The 16,636-nt window shown below is 36.1% G+C and overlaps 1 protein-coding gene and 1 non-coding gene across 5 annotated transcripts in view; one reads left to right on the plus strand and one right to left on the minus strand.

The window, feature by feature from the left end:
- LOC144372595 (transport and Golgi organization protein 1 homolog) overlaps positions 1-16,636 on the plus strand; it is an 84,452-nt gene that overhangs the window by 40,360 nt on the left and 27,456 nt on the right. For all 4 annotated transcript variants that reach the window (XM_078035939.1, XM_078035940.1, XM_078035938.1 and 1 more), the window contains exons 3-6: positions 2,332-2,418; positions 4,159-4,717; positions 5,436-5,639; positions 7,813-7,958. In XM_078035939.1, coding sequence (XP_077892065.1) covers positions 2,332-2,418; positions 4,159-4,717; positions 5,436-5,639; positions 7,813-7,958 — 996 coding nt within the window. The remainder of the gene's footprint in view (positions 1-2,331; positions 2,419-4,158; positions 4,718-5,435; positions 5,640-7,812; positions 7,959-16,636) is intronic.
- On the minus strand, positions 10,993-11,099 carry LOC144372597 (U6 spliceosomal RNA). Its single transcript, XR_013432559.1, has one exon. It is a non-coding gene; the product is annotated as a U6 spliceosomal RNA (small nuclear RNA).

The following is a 16,636-nucleotide window of genomic DNA, read 5'->3' on the forward strand; positions in this document are numbered from 1 at the left end:
AAAGCTTTTTGCAATGTACTTAGACATTTTACAACTTTTTACTTTACCAAACAAAGATTATCTCATCTCCCTCTTTTTAGTTTAATAAGTACATTTTAATAGTTTGATGAGTAAAGCAATCTTTTTTCCCGCCATGAAGGTATCTCAACAACCCTCAATTTAACCTTTTAAAGCATTTCATTTATCATCTATACTGTACTTTTATATGTACTTTTTCACCACCTACAGCTTCACTCTTTTAAACGAGGCTTAGATTTTGTTTAAATTCTTAATATTAGTTTACATGGCTGCCCTTCAACCAAAGGCTCTTTTTTACTCCATTAAGAAGCTTTGTCTCAATCTGCCATGTACAAATACATTTTTTTTCTTTCTACCTTTCTCAAGCTTTTAAATTAAATCTAGTTTCCTCAAAATCTTTTTAAATGGCATTTTACAACTTTTCACTTTACCACACAGAGATTATCTCAACTAGAAACATTTCTTTTTCCTTTAACCTTTTATATTAAAATATATTTCCACATCTTGAATCTTTTTATATCTCTTTTTTAACCATTAACCCTTTTTATAAATTCACATTCTAAAACAACCCTTATAAAATTACTCCACTTTAATAAGATGAAATACTTTCATGTTTTTTAAGCTACTGTTATACTGTAATTGAAACCCAGCTGAAACTTCTTATACTCTCTGTATATAAATTACACATGATAGAATCTTAACACTTAGTAACCTTGTTTCAGCAAAGACACAGACCAAAGCAATATTAAACATTTTTCCATTTTCCAATTTATGAAAACACAAATAATGTTTAAATATATTACCTTATGAAACTTAATAAGTAAAGAGTACTTGATTTCATATTTAGTGGTTGATATTTTAACATTTTAGCTTTGTAAATGAATCAGCTGTCTGTAAAAACCAAGACAAGTATAGTGAACAGAACTAGTCATCTCTTTCTTGTTGAAGAAAAATCCTTCTACAGGATACCATAATGGTCCCATTGATATACTTAATAACTCATCTTTATAAAGCCATGGGCTACATTTTTGTATTGTATCAACATATGCCATAGTTTTTCTTGGTCTTACTGGGGTACCTCCTTCCTCTAACAATTTTTCTTCCTCGGAGGCGAACAACTTCAAACCTTGAGTCAACCATTTTTCTTAGTTTGCCTGAGAAAGTTCTAGGAACAGGCCACTTGAAATGAAAACAAAATAAATCAAAACAAGAACACATTGTTTTTTGAAATGGTCACCCATTTTTTTGCTCTCCTTCAGGAGCGAGCAAATTCACTTACCCCCAAGCTTCAGACATCCCACGTATGGGCCACCATAATGCCGCATTCTTGGCTGGGCACAGAATCAGGAGGCACTAACAGCCTTGTAGATTCAAACAGCAATTCTTTATTCCCGACTCACACCGCCTCCACACAGGTTCGGGGGCAATTCAATCTCCCGAACAATTCACCTCCTAAAAACTTTTTCTCCAGGAGAACTCAGCCGGAACTCAGGCTGCAGGCACGCCCTACTCCCAGCAGCAATAATCTTCAACCTCCAGCTTCCCTAAAACTCCTTATGTCTTAAACAGGGAACACCCTAAGGAGTGGGATACTAACTCAAACCTGATCAGCTCTAAACCCGGATCTGCCTTGGTCCTTGAGCAAGGTCACCTTACATGTAATGTCAACAGCGAAATCCATTTAACATGGGGTACGCTGGCAAGGAAATTTTGAAGCTTCATTCCTACTTGACAATGGCCCTCAGCACTCCCCAAGTACTTGTAAAAGTAGATTTGGACAAAGCTAGGAAAGCATATACTATCAATACATCTGCTATAGTGGTAATACATTTTAGAGATTTTTGTATTGTTTTTACTTATTAATTTTTATGACTGTTGTGTATTGGTTAAGAAAGACATAAATATTGGTTTATGAGCAATGCTACAAAATGTACAGGTAAATTCTTGCTAGCGGTTATTTGGAATTGCATTTATAACCAGCTTTGATTTACATAGTTTTAACCATATAGTATCCAATAATCTTCTATGCAGATCTTTTATTTACTTCAGAAGTCTTAACTTTATATGCTCTGTGTTGAGAATTAAGCTAAATGTAAAAAAGAAAACTTCAGTGTTTGGAAATGTTGCTTTAATAGTTCTGTACTTAATTTTTATTTGGAATAATAATCTCAGTGTAATTGTTATAGCAACTTTCTTTCTTGGTTATACCATATACCTATCTATTATGTGTATATTTCCTGCCACTTCTGAGAAATCTCTTATTTATATTCCTTGTACAGAATTTATTTGATATGTGTCTCTTTTGCACTATAGGTTGGCAGTATGTTTGGATACTTTCCAAAAGATTTCATCAAGGTAGTTCGTGAACATACTAAAGAAGAGCTACAAATTCCAACAGATGTAAGTTATGGATTTCTTTTTTGTTCTTAATTGTAAACTGGCTTATAAATCCATCAGTTATATTCAGTTAACTGCTTTTGAATGTTTTATAATGTGTTTGGGGAGCAATCTAACATTTGTGTGTCAGATTTTCATTTGAAATCAGACTACCTGTAAAAAAAAAAAGTTTGAAAGGCATTCAAGGGTGATTATATTATAATCTGAGAGTTTTCTAATATATTGAAACAGATATTCTAAGAGGCAAATAATTTCATTTTACAGGCAAAACTCATTGGATAGTTATTAGACATTTTAAGTATATTTAGGTTAAATTAATAAACTCTAACTTTTATACTAGGCTAGAAATATGTACTTACAAAGGTTTCTTATTCTTAGTCATATACGGGATCATAGTCATGTTATAGATTTGGAAAAGGGGACCTGAGCGTTTCAGGTGATGTTCAGTCTCGGATCTTTTAAGGCCCCAACTGCTTCCTTTATACAACATTCCTGTATGGTGCTCTGACTTAAATTGATTTTGTGACTGAAAGGATTTCGTGTTCTAGAATTCTCACTTCAGCTGATTATTTTCTAGAGTTTTAAATTGTATAGTAATTGATGCCCACCAACACTGAAACATCTTTGGGCAGCTCTTTGTAGTGGCTGTAGAATATGCAAACTGCTAGGCTAGGACAGTTCTTAGATTAGATGGACTGAATGGATAAAGTCATCCTGTTTGTTGTTGCTGTTCCTAAAATTTCTTTATAATCTCAGGGGCCATAAAATCACTTCTGTTGCTTGTTGGACTTCATTGTTGGTAAAGAGAGTTCTTGGGATTTAAGCTGTGACAGCAGTTCACTGATTACAGAGAACTCATTTGTTTTGAACTCTGCCTTCTCATTGTATTTCCCATTACATGCATCCCTCATGGCTTAGAAATGCATGTGATGAGGAGAGGAAATCACTCATCCCTACTACATTGAACTGCCTCCCCCACCCCCGGAACCCCCACAGAATATTATGAAGATTTAATTAGGAATGGAATTTTTTTAAAAACATGTCCATTCATACTATGGCTCCTTTTATATCAATTTGCTTACTAGTAGCAAGAAGGAAGACTAGATAATATACACATAATCCTGAGAGAGATCTTAGTGACTGTGAAACCCTGATGAAGAGAAAGGTGTATACCTTGTTGAATCTTGTTTTCAGTTTGTTCTTGTGGTAATAATAATGTGAGGAGCCTCCTTAATATCATTCTTTATTCCATCCAATGTACTTGTATCTCAGTAAGATACTTTAAAACTGATTCATTTTTCTCAATGCTGCAGGATCTTCCAGCTTCTCCTGAGCAAATGATTAAGAGTTAAATTTCTGAAACATAGGTGTAGATATTAAGAGCTGGAGGATCCTATAAGTGATACCTTGCCTTTCCCTACTTATGTTCAGAGCAAATTGAGAGAGACCCAAGAGTCAGGCAGTTGGAGACCAAATTGTCACCATTTTTACTCATTATGCTTTTTAAAGAATATGACCCATGTTAAAAAAAGAAAGAAAGAAAAAATAGACTTTCTAACACTGTAGTCTAGAAAAAGACAGATTTACTCAGCCATAGATGGAGTTAAGCAGTGGGGGTTGGAGGAGGGTAATGTGGTTGACCTCAAAGATTCTTTAGAACCAATCCTGAATTTGGGAGCGTGGATGAGTTTGCTTTTGTGATACTTTGTTATTGACACATTAATGGTTTTCTTTTCCTTACAGGAGAAAGATTTTGTTTGTTTTGATGTTGGAGGAGATGATTTTGATAATTATAACGTAGAAGAACTTCTAGGATTTTTGGAATTATATGATTCTGCAAATGAAGATTCTGAGAAAGCTATAGAAAAAGTGGGACAATTTCCTGAAGTCTCCCAGGATGTTGAACCTGAACCTAAACCAGTAGTAGCAAACTCACAACAAATTGAAAGTGCATTCTCAGAAAACACTGTGGATCTTGAGGAACAATTTTTGGCTCAGAAGAACCATCCTCATGCAGATAGTCAAACAGATAATGCTCAGGGTGAACAAACTTCACTTGAACTTTTTGAAGAAATACTACCAGATAAATTGAAAGTGCCAGAAAGTGAAAAAAACAAAACCAGCAACATTTTTCAGGTCTCAAATGAACAGGAGAAGACTGATGCTTATAAACTTTTGAAAAAAGAAATCAATCCTTATCTAGAAACCAAAGAAAACAAACAAGAAATGAGTATAATTTGGAAGATTTTAAAGAAAACTGAAACCACAGCCAAAAGGGTAGACATGATGGACAAGGAACGAGGTGATATGGAAATGGGAAAGGAGGAAAGTTTTTTGGGGAAGAAAACAGTTGTACATTTAATCAAAGCAGATATATTTTGGATAAGAATGCAAAGTGCAAGTGAATGTTCAGGGTAGAATATGAACCTGTAAAGAGATAATCTTTGCTCTGGATCCTATTGGTCTATGTCCTGAGCTCAGGAAGGAGATAGGTTCACCATTTGGCTCCTAGGTTACTTTGAACATATTTGAAAGGCACATTAAGCAAGCTAGACTTATGGAATTCCCTTCTCTATACTGGCTCATTGAGACCAGCACACATGTAGATGAAAGAGTTCCTGTTATTTCTGAGCAGAATAGACATTTTGCACTTTTGTTCTGGACCAGAATTCTCTTCTGCACATTTATTCATGTGAGTGTATGTTGGTTTGCCAAGGGAAGGTAAGTTATTGAAGCCTCTATCATAAATGTATTTGTTTATGAAATACTTTGGATTAAATACTTTGGATTAAAGGCTTCTTTATAAATTTGACTGTATAGTTCAGTCATCCTTTAAATGGGATGGAAACAATTAACCCTCCCGTATCCTTGCCCAGTTGTTCTCATGGGCTCATGCCAGGACATGGAGGGCAGTGTTGAGGTATCTGGAACTGTGTGCTGAGGGGGAGTGCTGATCATTGGGCTTAAGTGGGAGTAGATAGTGTCATCCATCTGGCTCAATGCATTCTTCTCCCTTGTAGAGATGCAGCCACCCCATGAAGATGATTTTCCTAAAGAGAACACAAATCGTCTTAATAGAAATCTTCATGAAGAGCCAAACCTCCTGCGTCATCATTTTAATATGAACCATCCTGAAGAGCCCAGCCTCTTGAATCAACCTGTGACTGAGGACATGGGTGTTTCAGAAGTGTCTCAGATCCCAAATACTGAGAAAGTAGACCCAGGTAAAGCTTGCCAATTTTTCTCTACAAAGTAGAGGCATTACCATAATGAAGGCTTTCAAGGATATTTGTTGCCAAAGGTACGAAATAGAGCAGAGAGTGATATAGGTACATGTGAGTTCAAAAAAATATATCTTAAGTGAGAGAAAAGCAAGAATAAAGATGACTAGAAATCAAAAATAGGCCAGAGACTGTAACTCACCTAAAAGCAAATGTTTAGGTATGACTAGCTTGTGTAAACCATTTACAACTAAAATATTTTTCTTCAAAGGCCTTATGCTCTAAAACTGTAGTTTTCAACCAGACCAACAGCACCAGAAACTCTAGGGGTGGGACCCACAATCTGTGTTTAGCAGGCCTTCCAGGAAAGTCTGGCCTAGTACAAGTTAGCTTGAATAATCACTGTTCATAGTCTCATAAATTCTGTGTTTTTCTTCCCTTTTCTTCTAAATGGAATATAATATAGCTCAAGTCCTGTTTTGACTTGCTTCCTGGACATGGTAATTAAACTTTTACAAATGCAGTCAATGGTCCAGATCTTTATACTATATACTTACAGCAAACAGTACAGAACTGCAATCGATTTTAGATTGACACTTACGAATACTTCATCATAGTGCACAGTATCCAGTGGGAGATGAGAAACAAATTTTCAAAAAAATCCCCAATAATGGCATCAACAGCATTCTACTTTTGTGTTGCTCACTCTCATTTTATCAGTAAATTAGATGATGACTAATTGTTTATTTTAATCCATCCAGTATGGTGCTATGAAGCCATAATTACTGTATTTTGTTTTTTAAAAGGTTCTGGTCTGTAAGCATAGCTATAAGCATTATCCTGCACCAGTGCAGGGCTTGGCAGCACTGATCTGAACCTCCCCCCCACCATCTGCACACACAGAGTGTAGGAGAACTCATAGCAAGGGGGGATTCAGTTAATTTGAGAAGGAATAACATATGAGTTCTCCCATTTTCCAGAAGACATTGCATCTATATATGAACACTACTGACTTCTGAACTGTCTTTAACTCTATAAGGTTATGAAAATGAATCATGCACCATTACGATTTGTTATTTTCATGCTCCAAAACTTTCAAGAATAGGGAAAACTTGACTTACAAAATTAAGAATGAATTATTTCCCTGGCCTTTTAAGTTCCACCACAAAATGATGTCAATGACCTTTAATAGGTAAAATCTTCCCAAATGTCATTTAATGTGTCTCAGGTGCTGAGATGCTGAGCCAATGGGGCAGACTTCACCAGCAGTCAAATTCATAGACCAATAGTGAATGGAGGGCCTGGGGTTGTAGCTCAGTGGTAGAGTGCTTGTCTAACATATGAGGCACTGAGTTTGATTCTCAGCACTGCATACAAATAAATAAAATAAAGGTCCATCAAAAACTAAAAAAAAAAAATTAGGCAAAAGCTTAAAAAAATATTAGTGAATAGAATCTCAGGGTTGAGAAAGACCTTAGAGGCAACTGGTCCAACTTCTTAATAACTGCATGCTGGACTCCTGCTGTTTAATCAAACATACCCCAGGCTCATGTAACTCATACTGAAATTCCACCCCTACAAGCTCTCAGGTCTAACTGGAATTCTACCTCATTCGCAGAGCCTCAATGCAGGTCTGTACCCAATTCCCTTTAGTCTCTCTTGGTACTACTGTGTTCTTTTTAAATAGCTGTCATCTGTCCATTCAATAAATAATTGTTGAGTATCTCTGCCAGGTGCCAGATACTATGTTAAGCCTTGGCCCATTCCACCTGCAAATCTGCAAACCAAGACTCCCTCTCTTTCAGCTTTCCTAAAATTTTAAACACAAAGTTTCACCAGCACTAAATCCATGTTTTTTGAATGTGACCCTGTCTATATATCTCTGGTTGTAAAAATTTTCCTTGAGTAAATATTGTTCTGGTAGCAGTTGTATGGCCATGGAAGTAGTGGAGAGTAGACTGGAGATTGTTCATTTTATAATTGAAGGGTTTGACAGCTCTAATTAGGATTTTGAAGTTTTCTTCTCTGTTGTGTTAATTATCTTTAGGAGAGCCACATATTCCAGGCACTGTGACTCATATATTTAGTGAAACACTCGATGAATATTGAAACTGAAGAGAGACAATTCTTATTCTATAGCATAAAATAAAATAGCAATTTCCCCTTTCAATTTTAGAGCTACTTATAACAGAAGGTACTCCTGTTGATGCTGCTGATACAGAAAACCAACTAGAGATAAAGGTCGAAGAGCCAGCAGATGCCACCCTTTTGGACAACATACTTTTCTTGTTATATTCATTCTTGCTTTATTTGTCTAAGATGGTAAGTTTGACATAGTTTCTTCAATTAGAATGTTGATTATTTATTAGTTTTTAAGTGGCTTCTGGTCATGAAGTGAAAAACTTAAAATGTCTTTATGAAAATGACTCTTGACCCTTTGAGTAGATAGCTCCTGAAACAAAAGCCATAGGGGTGTGGCTTTAATGGCTACTTGGTTTAGCACATGAGGAAGATTTGCTGTCTATCAAGGCTGGACATTGGCATACCTGTAAAAACTTGGTTCTTCCCCTCAGAACCTTTCATTCTGGCAGGGAGATAACAGCATTCACTTGAAACACAGTAAGATAATGGCAGAAAGAGAGGTATTTATTCAATGGTAGAACATTATTGTCCATAAATGCATTTATTATGGTTGGAAGGGTGATCAGTAAGGTCAGAAAGTGGTTGAGATGTGTTTGAAGCACAGGCAAAGGGCAAACAGGAGTCTGACATGTGGTTTGTTGTTGATTAGACAGGCTGGGGTGGTGGGGGAAGCTGGCAGTCAGAAGAAATGTGTTCAGAGAAATGGAAACATGAAGAAAGGATATTTGGGGAGGGCAGGAGAATGTGAATAGTTGGTGTTGTAAAGTGTGAAGTTGGAGGGGGATGGGCCTGTTGGAGAGGCCAGCAAATCTTAAAGGAAGTCATGAGCCAAAGTAGCATTAGACCATTAATAGTGGGGATCCTTAGAAAGTTTTAAGAATGAAAGGAATTAGGTTAGATCTGTTTCTTAGAAAGAGTCACTTAAGGCTGATCTTTCTAAAGAAAATCATGATCCAAACAAGCATTTAATCTGTCTAGAAGCTTATCTAAGCATTTTAGGACTTACCTCCCCCCTGTTGGTATTTGTTGATATTGGACTTTTAGAGTTTAATTATAGGAATGAGAAAGCTTTTAGAGGTTGGAGGATAAGATGGTCCTAGGGCCATTGTGACAGTAATCCTCCTCAACTGAAGTTGTTTCCTGTAAGTTGTGTTATTTCAAGGCTTGTGTAAGAAAGATGATGTTGTTGTTTTCCTTGTAAAATGTGTAGATTTTGAAGCCAGGTAGATCTGGTTTCAAATCCCAAGGTTATCATTTAGACGTTTGGGCAAATAACTAAACTTTTGAAAAAAGTTTTCCTCATCTGAAAAATGTAGATAATGCTTACTCCAATCATAAGAATTAAATGATTTGACAAGGTAAAATGTCTGGTGAGGTGTCTGGCATTTTGAAGGGTTTTACCCCTACACACGCCCTAATTCTCATGTAGACAGTCAGAAGGTGGTATAAAGACAATGAATACCTGGGGAGGAAAGACCACCAGGGTGGAAAAGATGTGGTGGGGAGAAACAAATCATTTTTCAGTTGGCTCCATGTTTGTTCATGATGGTGGCAGCCACCTGGGTAAGGGGTATGTACGAGCCAGGCAGTTAGAATAATTATATTTCCAGTGATTAAAGCAGTCTTCTACAGTCATAATTTGATTATCAGAATGAATCAGCATCACTTGGAAAGTTAACAGCCTCATGATATGGGAAGGATCTCTTTATTCATATTTTTTAGGTATGCACAGAGCCCTCCTCTAGGTCTAGGTCAGGGGACATGAATGTGGTGCAGGTATGGTCAGTGATTATACGGTGATAGGTAAGACATAGACGTGAGTGGCAAAGAAGAGGCACAATGTTAGGAGACTGATTTGAAAGGAGATTTCAAAAAGGCATTTTGATGGCCCAGTATGTACAGGACATTGTGCAAGGACTAAAAGAGTCTAACAGGTGTAAGGCATGATTGTGATTTTTGAAAGCCTTAAGAAAAGGACTTAACAAATATATGCAAAAATTATGAACAAGTCAATGTAAAATCTTAAACAAGTAGTATGATATCTGATAGGACTGGAGAGTAATAGGCTCTGATGTGTTTGGGAGATGTGCACCAATCAGATTCATTGATCAATGGAATCTTAGCAGAATCTTAGTGTTAGAAGAAACCTTGGAAGGCTGTTAGTCTAGTTTCTCACTCATTGCTGTTATTTTCTTTACTGTGGCCCTGACGAATAGTTATGAGGCCTGTACACCAGTATTTCCTAGCATGAGTCACTCCTAGCATGAGTCACTCTCTTACAAGGCTTCTGTTGTCTAGTTCATCCTTGTATTGACTCCAAATTTTCCTCCACATGATTTCCTCTATAAAATTGAATTCTTTTCTACATAGAAATCCTTTAAATATTTGAAGTTATATCTTAATTTAAAAATTATTTTTAGTATTTTTATCATGGAAACTTTCAAATAAGAGCAGAGAGAATAGTAGGGGACTATAGGTAACCATAACATACTGTATATTTTAGAATACTAGAAAAAAAGATTGTGAAAGTTTTACCATAAAGAAATGATGTTTGAGGAGGTAGATATATTTAACTGATTTAAACGTTACATAGTGTATACATGCATCAAAATGTCATGTTACCTACTTCAATAATTATAATGTTTGTTTCTATGTACTAGTTAAAAATAAATTTAATTAGAAAAGCTTTAAAGAAAAGCATAGAGAATAGTATAATGAACCCACGGGCCATCACACAACTTAACAGTAATTCCTTGATAGCCAATATCAGTGAGTTTTTTAAATTTGTTCTAATTGGTTATACATGATAGCAGAATGCATTTCAATTCATTGTATATAAATGGAACAAAACTTTTCCTAGTTGTACACAACACGTGTAGTCCTACATGTACCTCGGGTAATGTGGTTCATCTCATTCCACCATCTTTCCTATCCCTCTGCCCCCTCACCTGTCCTACCTCCCCTTTGCCCAAAGTTCCTCCATTTTTTCCATGCCCCTTACCACCCACCTCACCCCCATTATGGGTCAGCATCCACGTTCAGAGAGAACATACAGCTTTTGGTTTTGGGGATTGGCTTACTTCCCTTAACCTGATATTCCCATTCACCCGCAGATGCCATAATTTTTTTCTCTTTTAATGCTATAAGTAATATTCCATTTCATATATGTACCACAGTTTCTTTATCCATTCATCTGCTGAAGGGTTGGTTCCACAAAACTATGGAATACTTCACAAATGTGGGTGTCATCCTTGCTCGGGGACTATGCTGATTTTTTCTGTATTGTTCCAATTTTAGTATATGTGCTGCCAAAGCAAGCACACTCTGAGTTTTAACAAATGTAGATGCCCATGTAAAAACTACCATAATAAAGATATAGAACAGGTTTTTTTTTTCACTAGAAAAGGGGTTTCCTTGGGATCCTTCCCAGTGAGTGCCTTCACCACCTGTTCCAGGCAACCATTGATAACTTTTTTTTTAAACTATAGATTCATTTTTCCTACAGTACTGTTTCATATATATGCCACTATAAGTGGACTCATATCTAGGAGTGCAATTGCCTCCTACGTTTAATGTATGTTTTTGTCTTATGTGATACTGTCAAGCCATGCTAAAAAATGACCACAATCATTTTATACTTCCACCAGCAATTTAGGAGACTTCCACTTGACTTCATCTTCACTAGCACTTGGGCCATTCTAGTGGGTGTGTCTTTGTGAGTTTATTTCCTGATAATTAATGATATTGAGTGAACTTTTTTTTTCTTTTGAGATAGGGTCTCACTAACTTCCTTAGGCCCTTGATAAGTTGCCAGCCTCACACTTGGGATCTTCCTGCCTCAACCTGGGATTGATTGCTGGGATTACAGATATGTGCCATGATGCCAGGATCAAATACTTCTTCATGAGCTTGTTGACCATACTGTTTTTGTACGTCAACTCTCTCTGGCTAGCTGGAATCCAGACTTCTCCCAGCTCAGTGCCAACTGTGGGATTGGTTAGCTTATAGTTGTTCTTGGCCCTCACAGGTACTGCTTAGAATGTAGCCCCAGACTGAAGACCACCTCCATGCAGATTTCTGGAACTCTTTTTCTTTGTGGCTCCCATGTTTCTGGTAGTTTTCTCTACATATTTTTGGCTGCTTAATCTCCTGGAACTCTGGTCTCTCTCTCCTCAGTGAGACTGTTGTGCCCCATTTGTGTTCCCCTTTTCAAACTGAGGTCTAGAGGGTACCTCCAGGTAGAATGCTCACCTATTTGTTATCCTGCTCTTAGGGGTGACAGTTGCATGTTCCTTGTGGCTTTCTATCTGAAAAATAGCTCTTTAAAAATCTTTTTTGACTGGGCATGATGGCACATGCCTTAATCCTAGTGGCTCGGGAGGCTGAGACAGGAGGATCACAAGTTCAAAGCCAAAAGTGAGGTGCTAAGTAACTCAGTGAGACCCTGTCTCTAAATAAAATACAAAATGGGGCTGAGACTGGGGATGTGGCTCAGTGATCAAGTGCTCCTGAGTTCAATCCCTGGTACCAATATATATATTCCAACTTTCTGGTTGCTTTCAGTGGGAGAACAAGTCTCATATAAGTTACTCTCTATTGATTTCTCCTTTTGTTGTAACTTTTTGCAATAATTGAAAAAAATATGTTTGTGGGACTTCTAGGATATATTGTAGTTTGAGTGAATAAATGACATCTCCCTGGTACAACAATTTAACCTGTTTTCTCTATTGCCTTTTTTTTGGTGGTGCTGGGGATTGAACCTCGGGCTCCATGCATTCTAGGCAAGTGCTGAGCTAACAACCTCAGCCTCTCTCTGTTGCTTTATATTTCTTGGAAATTGGTAGTCAGGTTTAGGTTCAATTCTGTTTTTTATGAAAATTTAATAGGAAATATTGCATTGATATCTGCATGTCCTCTCCTTTGATGTTGACTACTAGTCAACAGTGACCTTGGTGAGATTTGCTAATATATTACAGGTTGCAAAATAGCAATGGTCTGAATTGCTGGGATTTTTCTTTCTTCATTTAAAGGCTGGGATGCCTATACAAATAAAAATTTATGATTGATTATTCTTTCTTTTTTTTGGTACTGGGGATTAAACTCAGGGGCACTTGGCTAGTGAGCCATATCCTCAGCCCTATTTTGTATTTTATTTATATACAGGGTCTCACTGAGTTGCTTTAGCAATTCACTTTTGCTGAGGCTGACTTTGAACTTGCTATCTTCCCTCCTCAGCCTCCCAAGCTACTGGGATTGCAAGTGTGTGCCACAGCGCCTGGCTATGATTGATTATTCTTTACACAGATATTCGGTTTGTATAGTTAAGGCAGGAGATAAACATTTGATTCCTTTTCTTCATTTAAACACTTTTCAGAATAGTAAGGTATTATTCTAGCATTATCAAATGATACCCAAAGGGGCTTTTGAAATCTTTTTAACTTTTATTTAAGAGTCAATATGATGTCATGCATTTAAAAATATTTGGTGTGTTTAATCCAGTTAGGAATAGTAATTTTTCTTATCTGATGCTCAATTTCTCCCCCTTTTGCCTTGTAGAAGCCTCTTTATCTTGGCTCCTGGGACCCTTTGCCACCACCTAGTGGTCATTGTTACCTGTTTCCCTTGCTTTTGAACTATAAGATGTTCCAAGTTCATCTTAAACATTCCCTGTCCAGACCTTGAAGGAACTATTTCTCTAAAAGAACTTTGGTTTCTTTCAATAGGAAATGATATTTAGAGGCTACATTCCAAGTACTAGGATTGCTTATTGCTCAAATTGACTGTCATTTGTAAGCCTTTTTAGTGAACAAAGCTCAGAAATATGTGGGGATTTTTGATCATGTCATTTAGATAATTCCCATGAAAATTCAGGATGTTAGAGAGATTTTACTTCACTTCATCTATCTTAGATTTGTGTTTTCTTTCTCTGATGTTGGAGTTCCAGTTTTCAATGACATAAATATAATCGTTTACAGTCTTGTGCCACTTAATGACATTTTGGTCATTAGTGCATAATAATGGAGCTAAAAAATTCTTGACACCTAGTATTTTTAATCTTTTTTGTGTTTTGATATGTTTAGATATATAAACATTTACAATGTTACAATTGTCTACAGAATTCAGTATAATAATATCTTATAGGTTTTTATCCCCAAAGCGATGATATACCATATATGAATACCTACGTGTGGAAATGGCTATATTTTCTAGGTTTGTATAAGCATACTCAATGATGTTTACACACTGAAATTGCCTAAGATGTGTTTCTCAGAATTTATTCCCATTATTAAGCAACACACGACTATATTTATGTTGTTTAAAATACTTTCAGGAATGTATTCCTGAAATGAAATGAAATTCTCTTGTCTTTAAGCTATATCCCACTAAGGTATGTTTGAAATAATTCATTTCTGTGGTTTGTCACCAACATGATATCACAGGTTGTTTCATTTTTGCTTTCAATATTTAGGTGTTAATTTTTAAAGATTTTTTTATTTATTTTACAATTATTTAAATATTTAGAAGAGCCAAAGTTAATTTGTGAAAATAAGTTGTTTCTGTTTTCTGGTACTGGTGATTGAACCCAGGGCTCCTATCCACTGAGCCACATACCTAGGCTCTTTATTTTTTATTTAGAGATAGTTCTCACTAAGTTGCGTAGGGACTTGCTAAGTTGCTGAGGCTAGCTTTGAACTTGTGATTCTCCTGCCTGATTTTGAAAGAACTCTAGCTTTTGTCCCAGTTCTGTCTACCCTGATACTACTCTCTTTTATAGTTAACTTTTAAAATTTATTTCATTATGCATTCTGCTATTAAAAAAATAAGCAAATGAGAAAAGGGATATGCAGCTCAGTGGTAGAGCACTTGCCTACCACACATGAGGCCATGTGTTCAATCCCCAGCACCATAAAAAGAAAAAGAAAACCAAATGATTTTTACATCTAGCTATGATAGCTTTATATAGGTACTGGCTTCACCTTCCCAACTGAAACAACTAAAATAAATATGAAAAAAAACCCCACAAACATATAAAATTTTAAGATCCAGTAACATTGAAGATCAAGCAACAAAGAATGATTCTGGAAACATAAAGAACAAATGCTATGAGCTCTTTAGTTGCCCCAGCTTTTACTATGTTAAGAGATTCCCAAGCCATGACAAAGAAGGGGAAGTCAGGCAGAACCAGAGGATACCATGAATTGAGAGATGGTGCTGAGATTCCAGGAAAACCAAAGTGACTAGAATTCACAGGGTGGAGTACCAAAAGAAGGTTGCTACATTGAGAGACAATTCTGGAAATCTGTGAAAGGCTCTCTGAGTGTTCAGCAGGGTATTGATCTGCACATAAGTGTGATGAAACTGCTTAGCAAGTCAGAGAAACCATCTTAAGTGATTAGAAGGAACAGGTCTTAACACAGGGACCAGAATAGCACCTGGAAAAAACTATCTAAGGAAGTTGGGTAGAATAATCAGAAGGGTGTTACCTCGGACTGACTATTACAATTTATGTCATACCTAACAAATATTCAGACCCAAGAGAATCAAATTGTTTCCAGTAATTTAATTGTATACGAAATATTAAGAATAGTAATTCATAATGTATGGCATCGAATCAAAGCTTACCAGGCATGCAAAGAAGCAAGAAAAATACAATCCACAATGATGAGAAGAATCAAATCAAAGCCAACTGAGAACTATCGGAGATGTTAGAATGAGGTAATGGCATTTTTTAAAAAGTCATTACTACTATATTTCATGTGTTAAAAAGGTAAAAAGAGATATAGAAGATATATTTTAAGAAAATCAGACTTCTAGAGTTGAAAATATATGATAAACACAGTGGATGGGATTAATGCCAGAATAAGCATTGTGATGAAATTGTTAGTGAACTTGAGGACATAGCAGGAGAAGTACCCCAAATGAAACAGGGAAAATTTCTTCTGTTAAAGAAAAGTGAACCAGAGCATCAGTGAGCTGTGGGACAGTTTCAAGTTGAGCTATGAGAGGTATTCAGAAAATTATTTTAAGAAATGATGGCCAAAAATTTGTGAAAACTGTACATCTGCAGATCCAAGATATTAAATGGGACTGGAGTACAAAAAGCATGAATAAAGCTATATCAAGGTATATTATATCATAAATAAATTGCTCAAAGCCAGTGATAAAGAGCAATCTTAGCAGTTAGAGAAGACATTTATGTAGAGAAGAACTAAGGATGACATCAGATTTCTTGTCAGAAATTAGGCATAAGAGAATATAGTGGAGTGATACCTTTAATATACTTGAAGAGTAATAATGTTGGCCGATAATATCATGCCCAGTGAAATATCTTTCTAAAATGAAGACTTGTACTGACATACAAGCTGAAAGAATTCACCTACACTTGCACCAAGACAGCAGATGGAAATAATGGAATAAAGGAGTAAAGAACACTGAAAATGGTGACTGTGTGCATAAATATTTAAAATAATTTTTCTTATTTGAACATTTTAAAAAGTCATTGACTGTTTAAAGACAAATATCAGTGTAGTATGGGACTTAGAAAACATGTAAAGTAAAATACATGACAACAGTATAAATCTCAGAAGGGTAGTAACTATTGTAACGTTCTTATTGAATATGTGAAGTAATATAGTATCATCTGAAGGTAGATTGTGACAAATTAAAGATGTATATTCTAAACCCTGAAGTACTAAGATTAGAAAACAGAGTTATAGCTTAATAAGCCAATAGAGGAATCACTAAAAATACCGATAGTGGTATTTCTGCAAAAGAAGACAGAAAGAAAAAAGAACAAAGAACAGAAGGAACAAATAGAAGATTATATTAAGCTTACACCTATGCACGGCAGTAATCCT

The sequence above is a fragment of the Ictidomys tridecemlineatus genome, unplaced genomic scaffold (assembly GCF_052094955.1).
Source record: "Ictidomys tridecemlineatus isolate mIctTri1 unplaced genomic scaffold, mIctTri1.hap1 Scaffold_135, whole genome shotgun sequence".
Lineage (NCBI taxonomy): Eukaryota > Metazoa > Chordata > Mammalia > Rodentia > Sciuridae > Ictidomys > Ictidomys tridecemlineatus.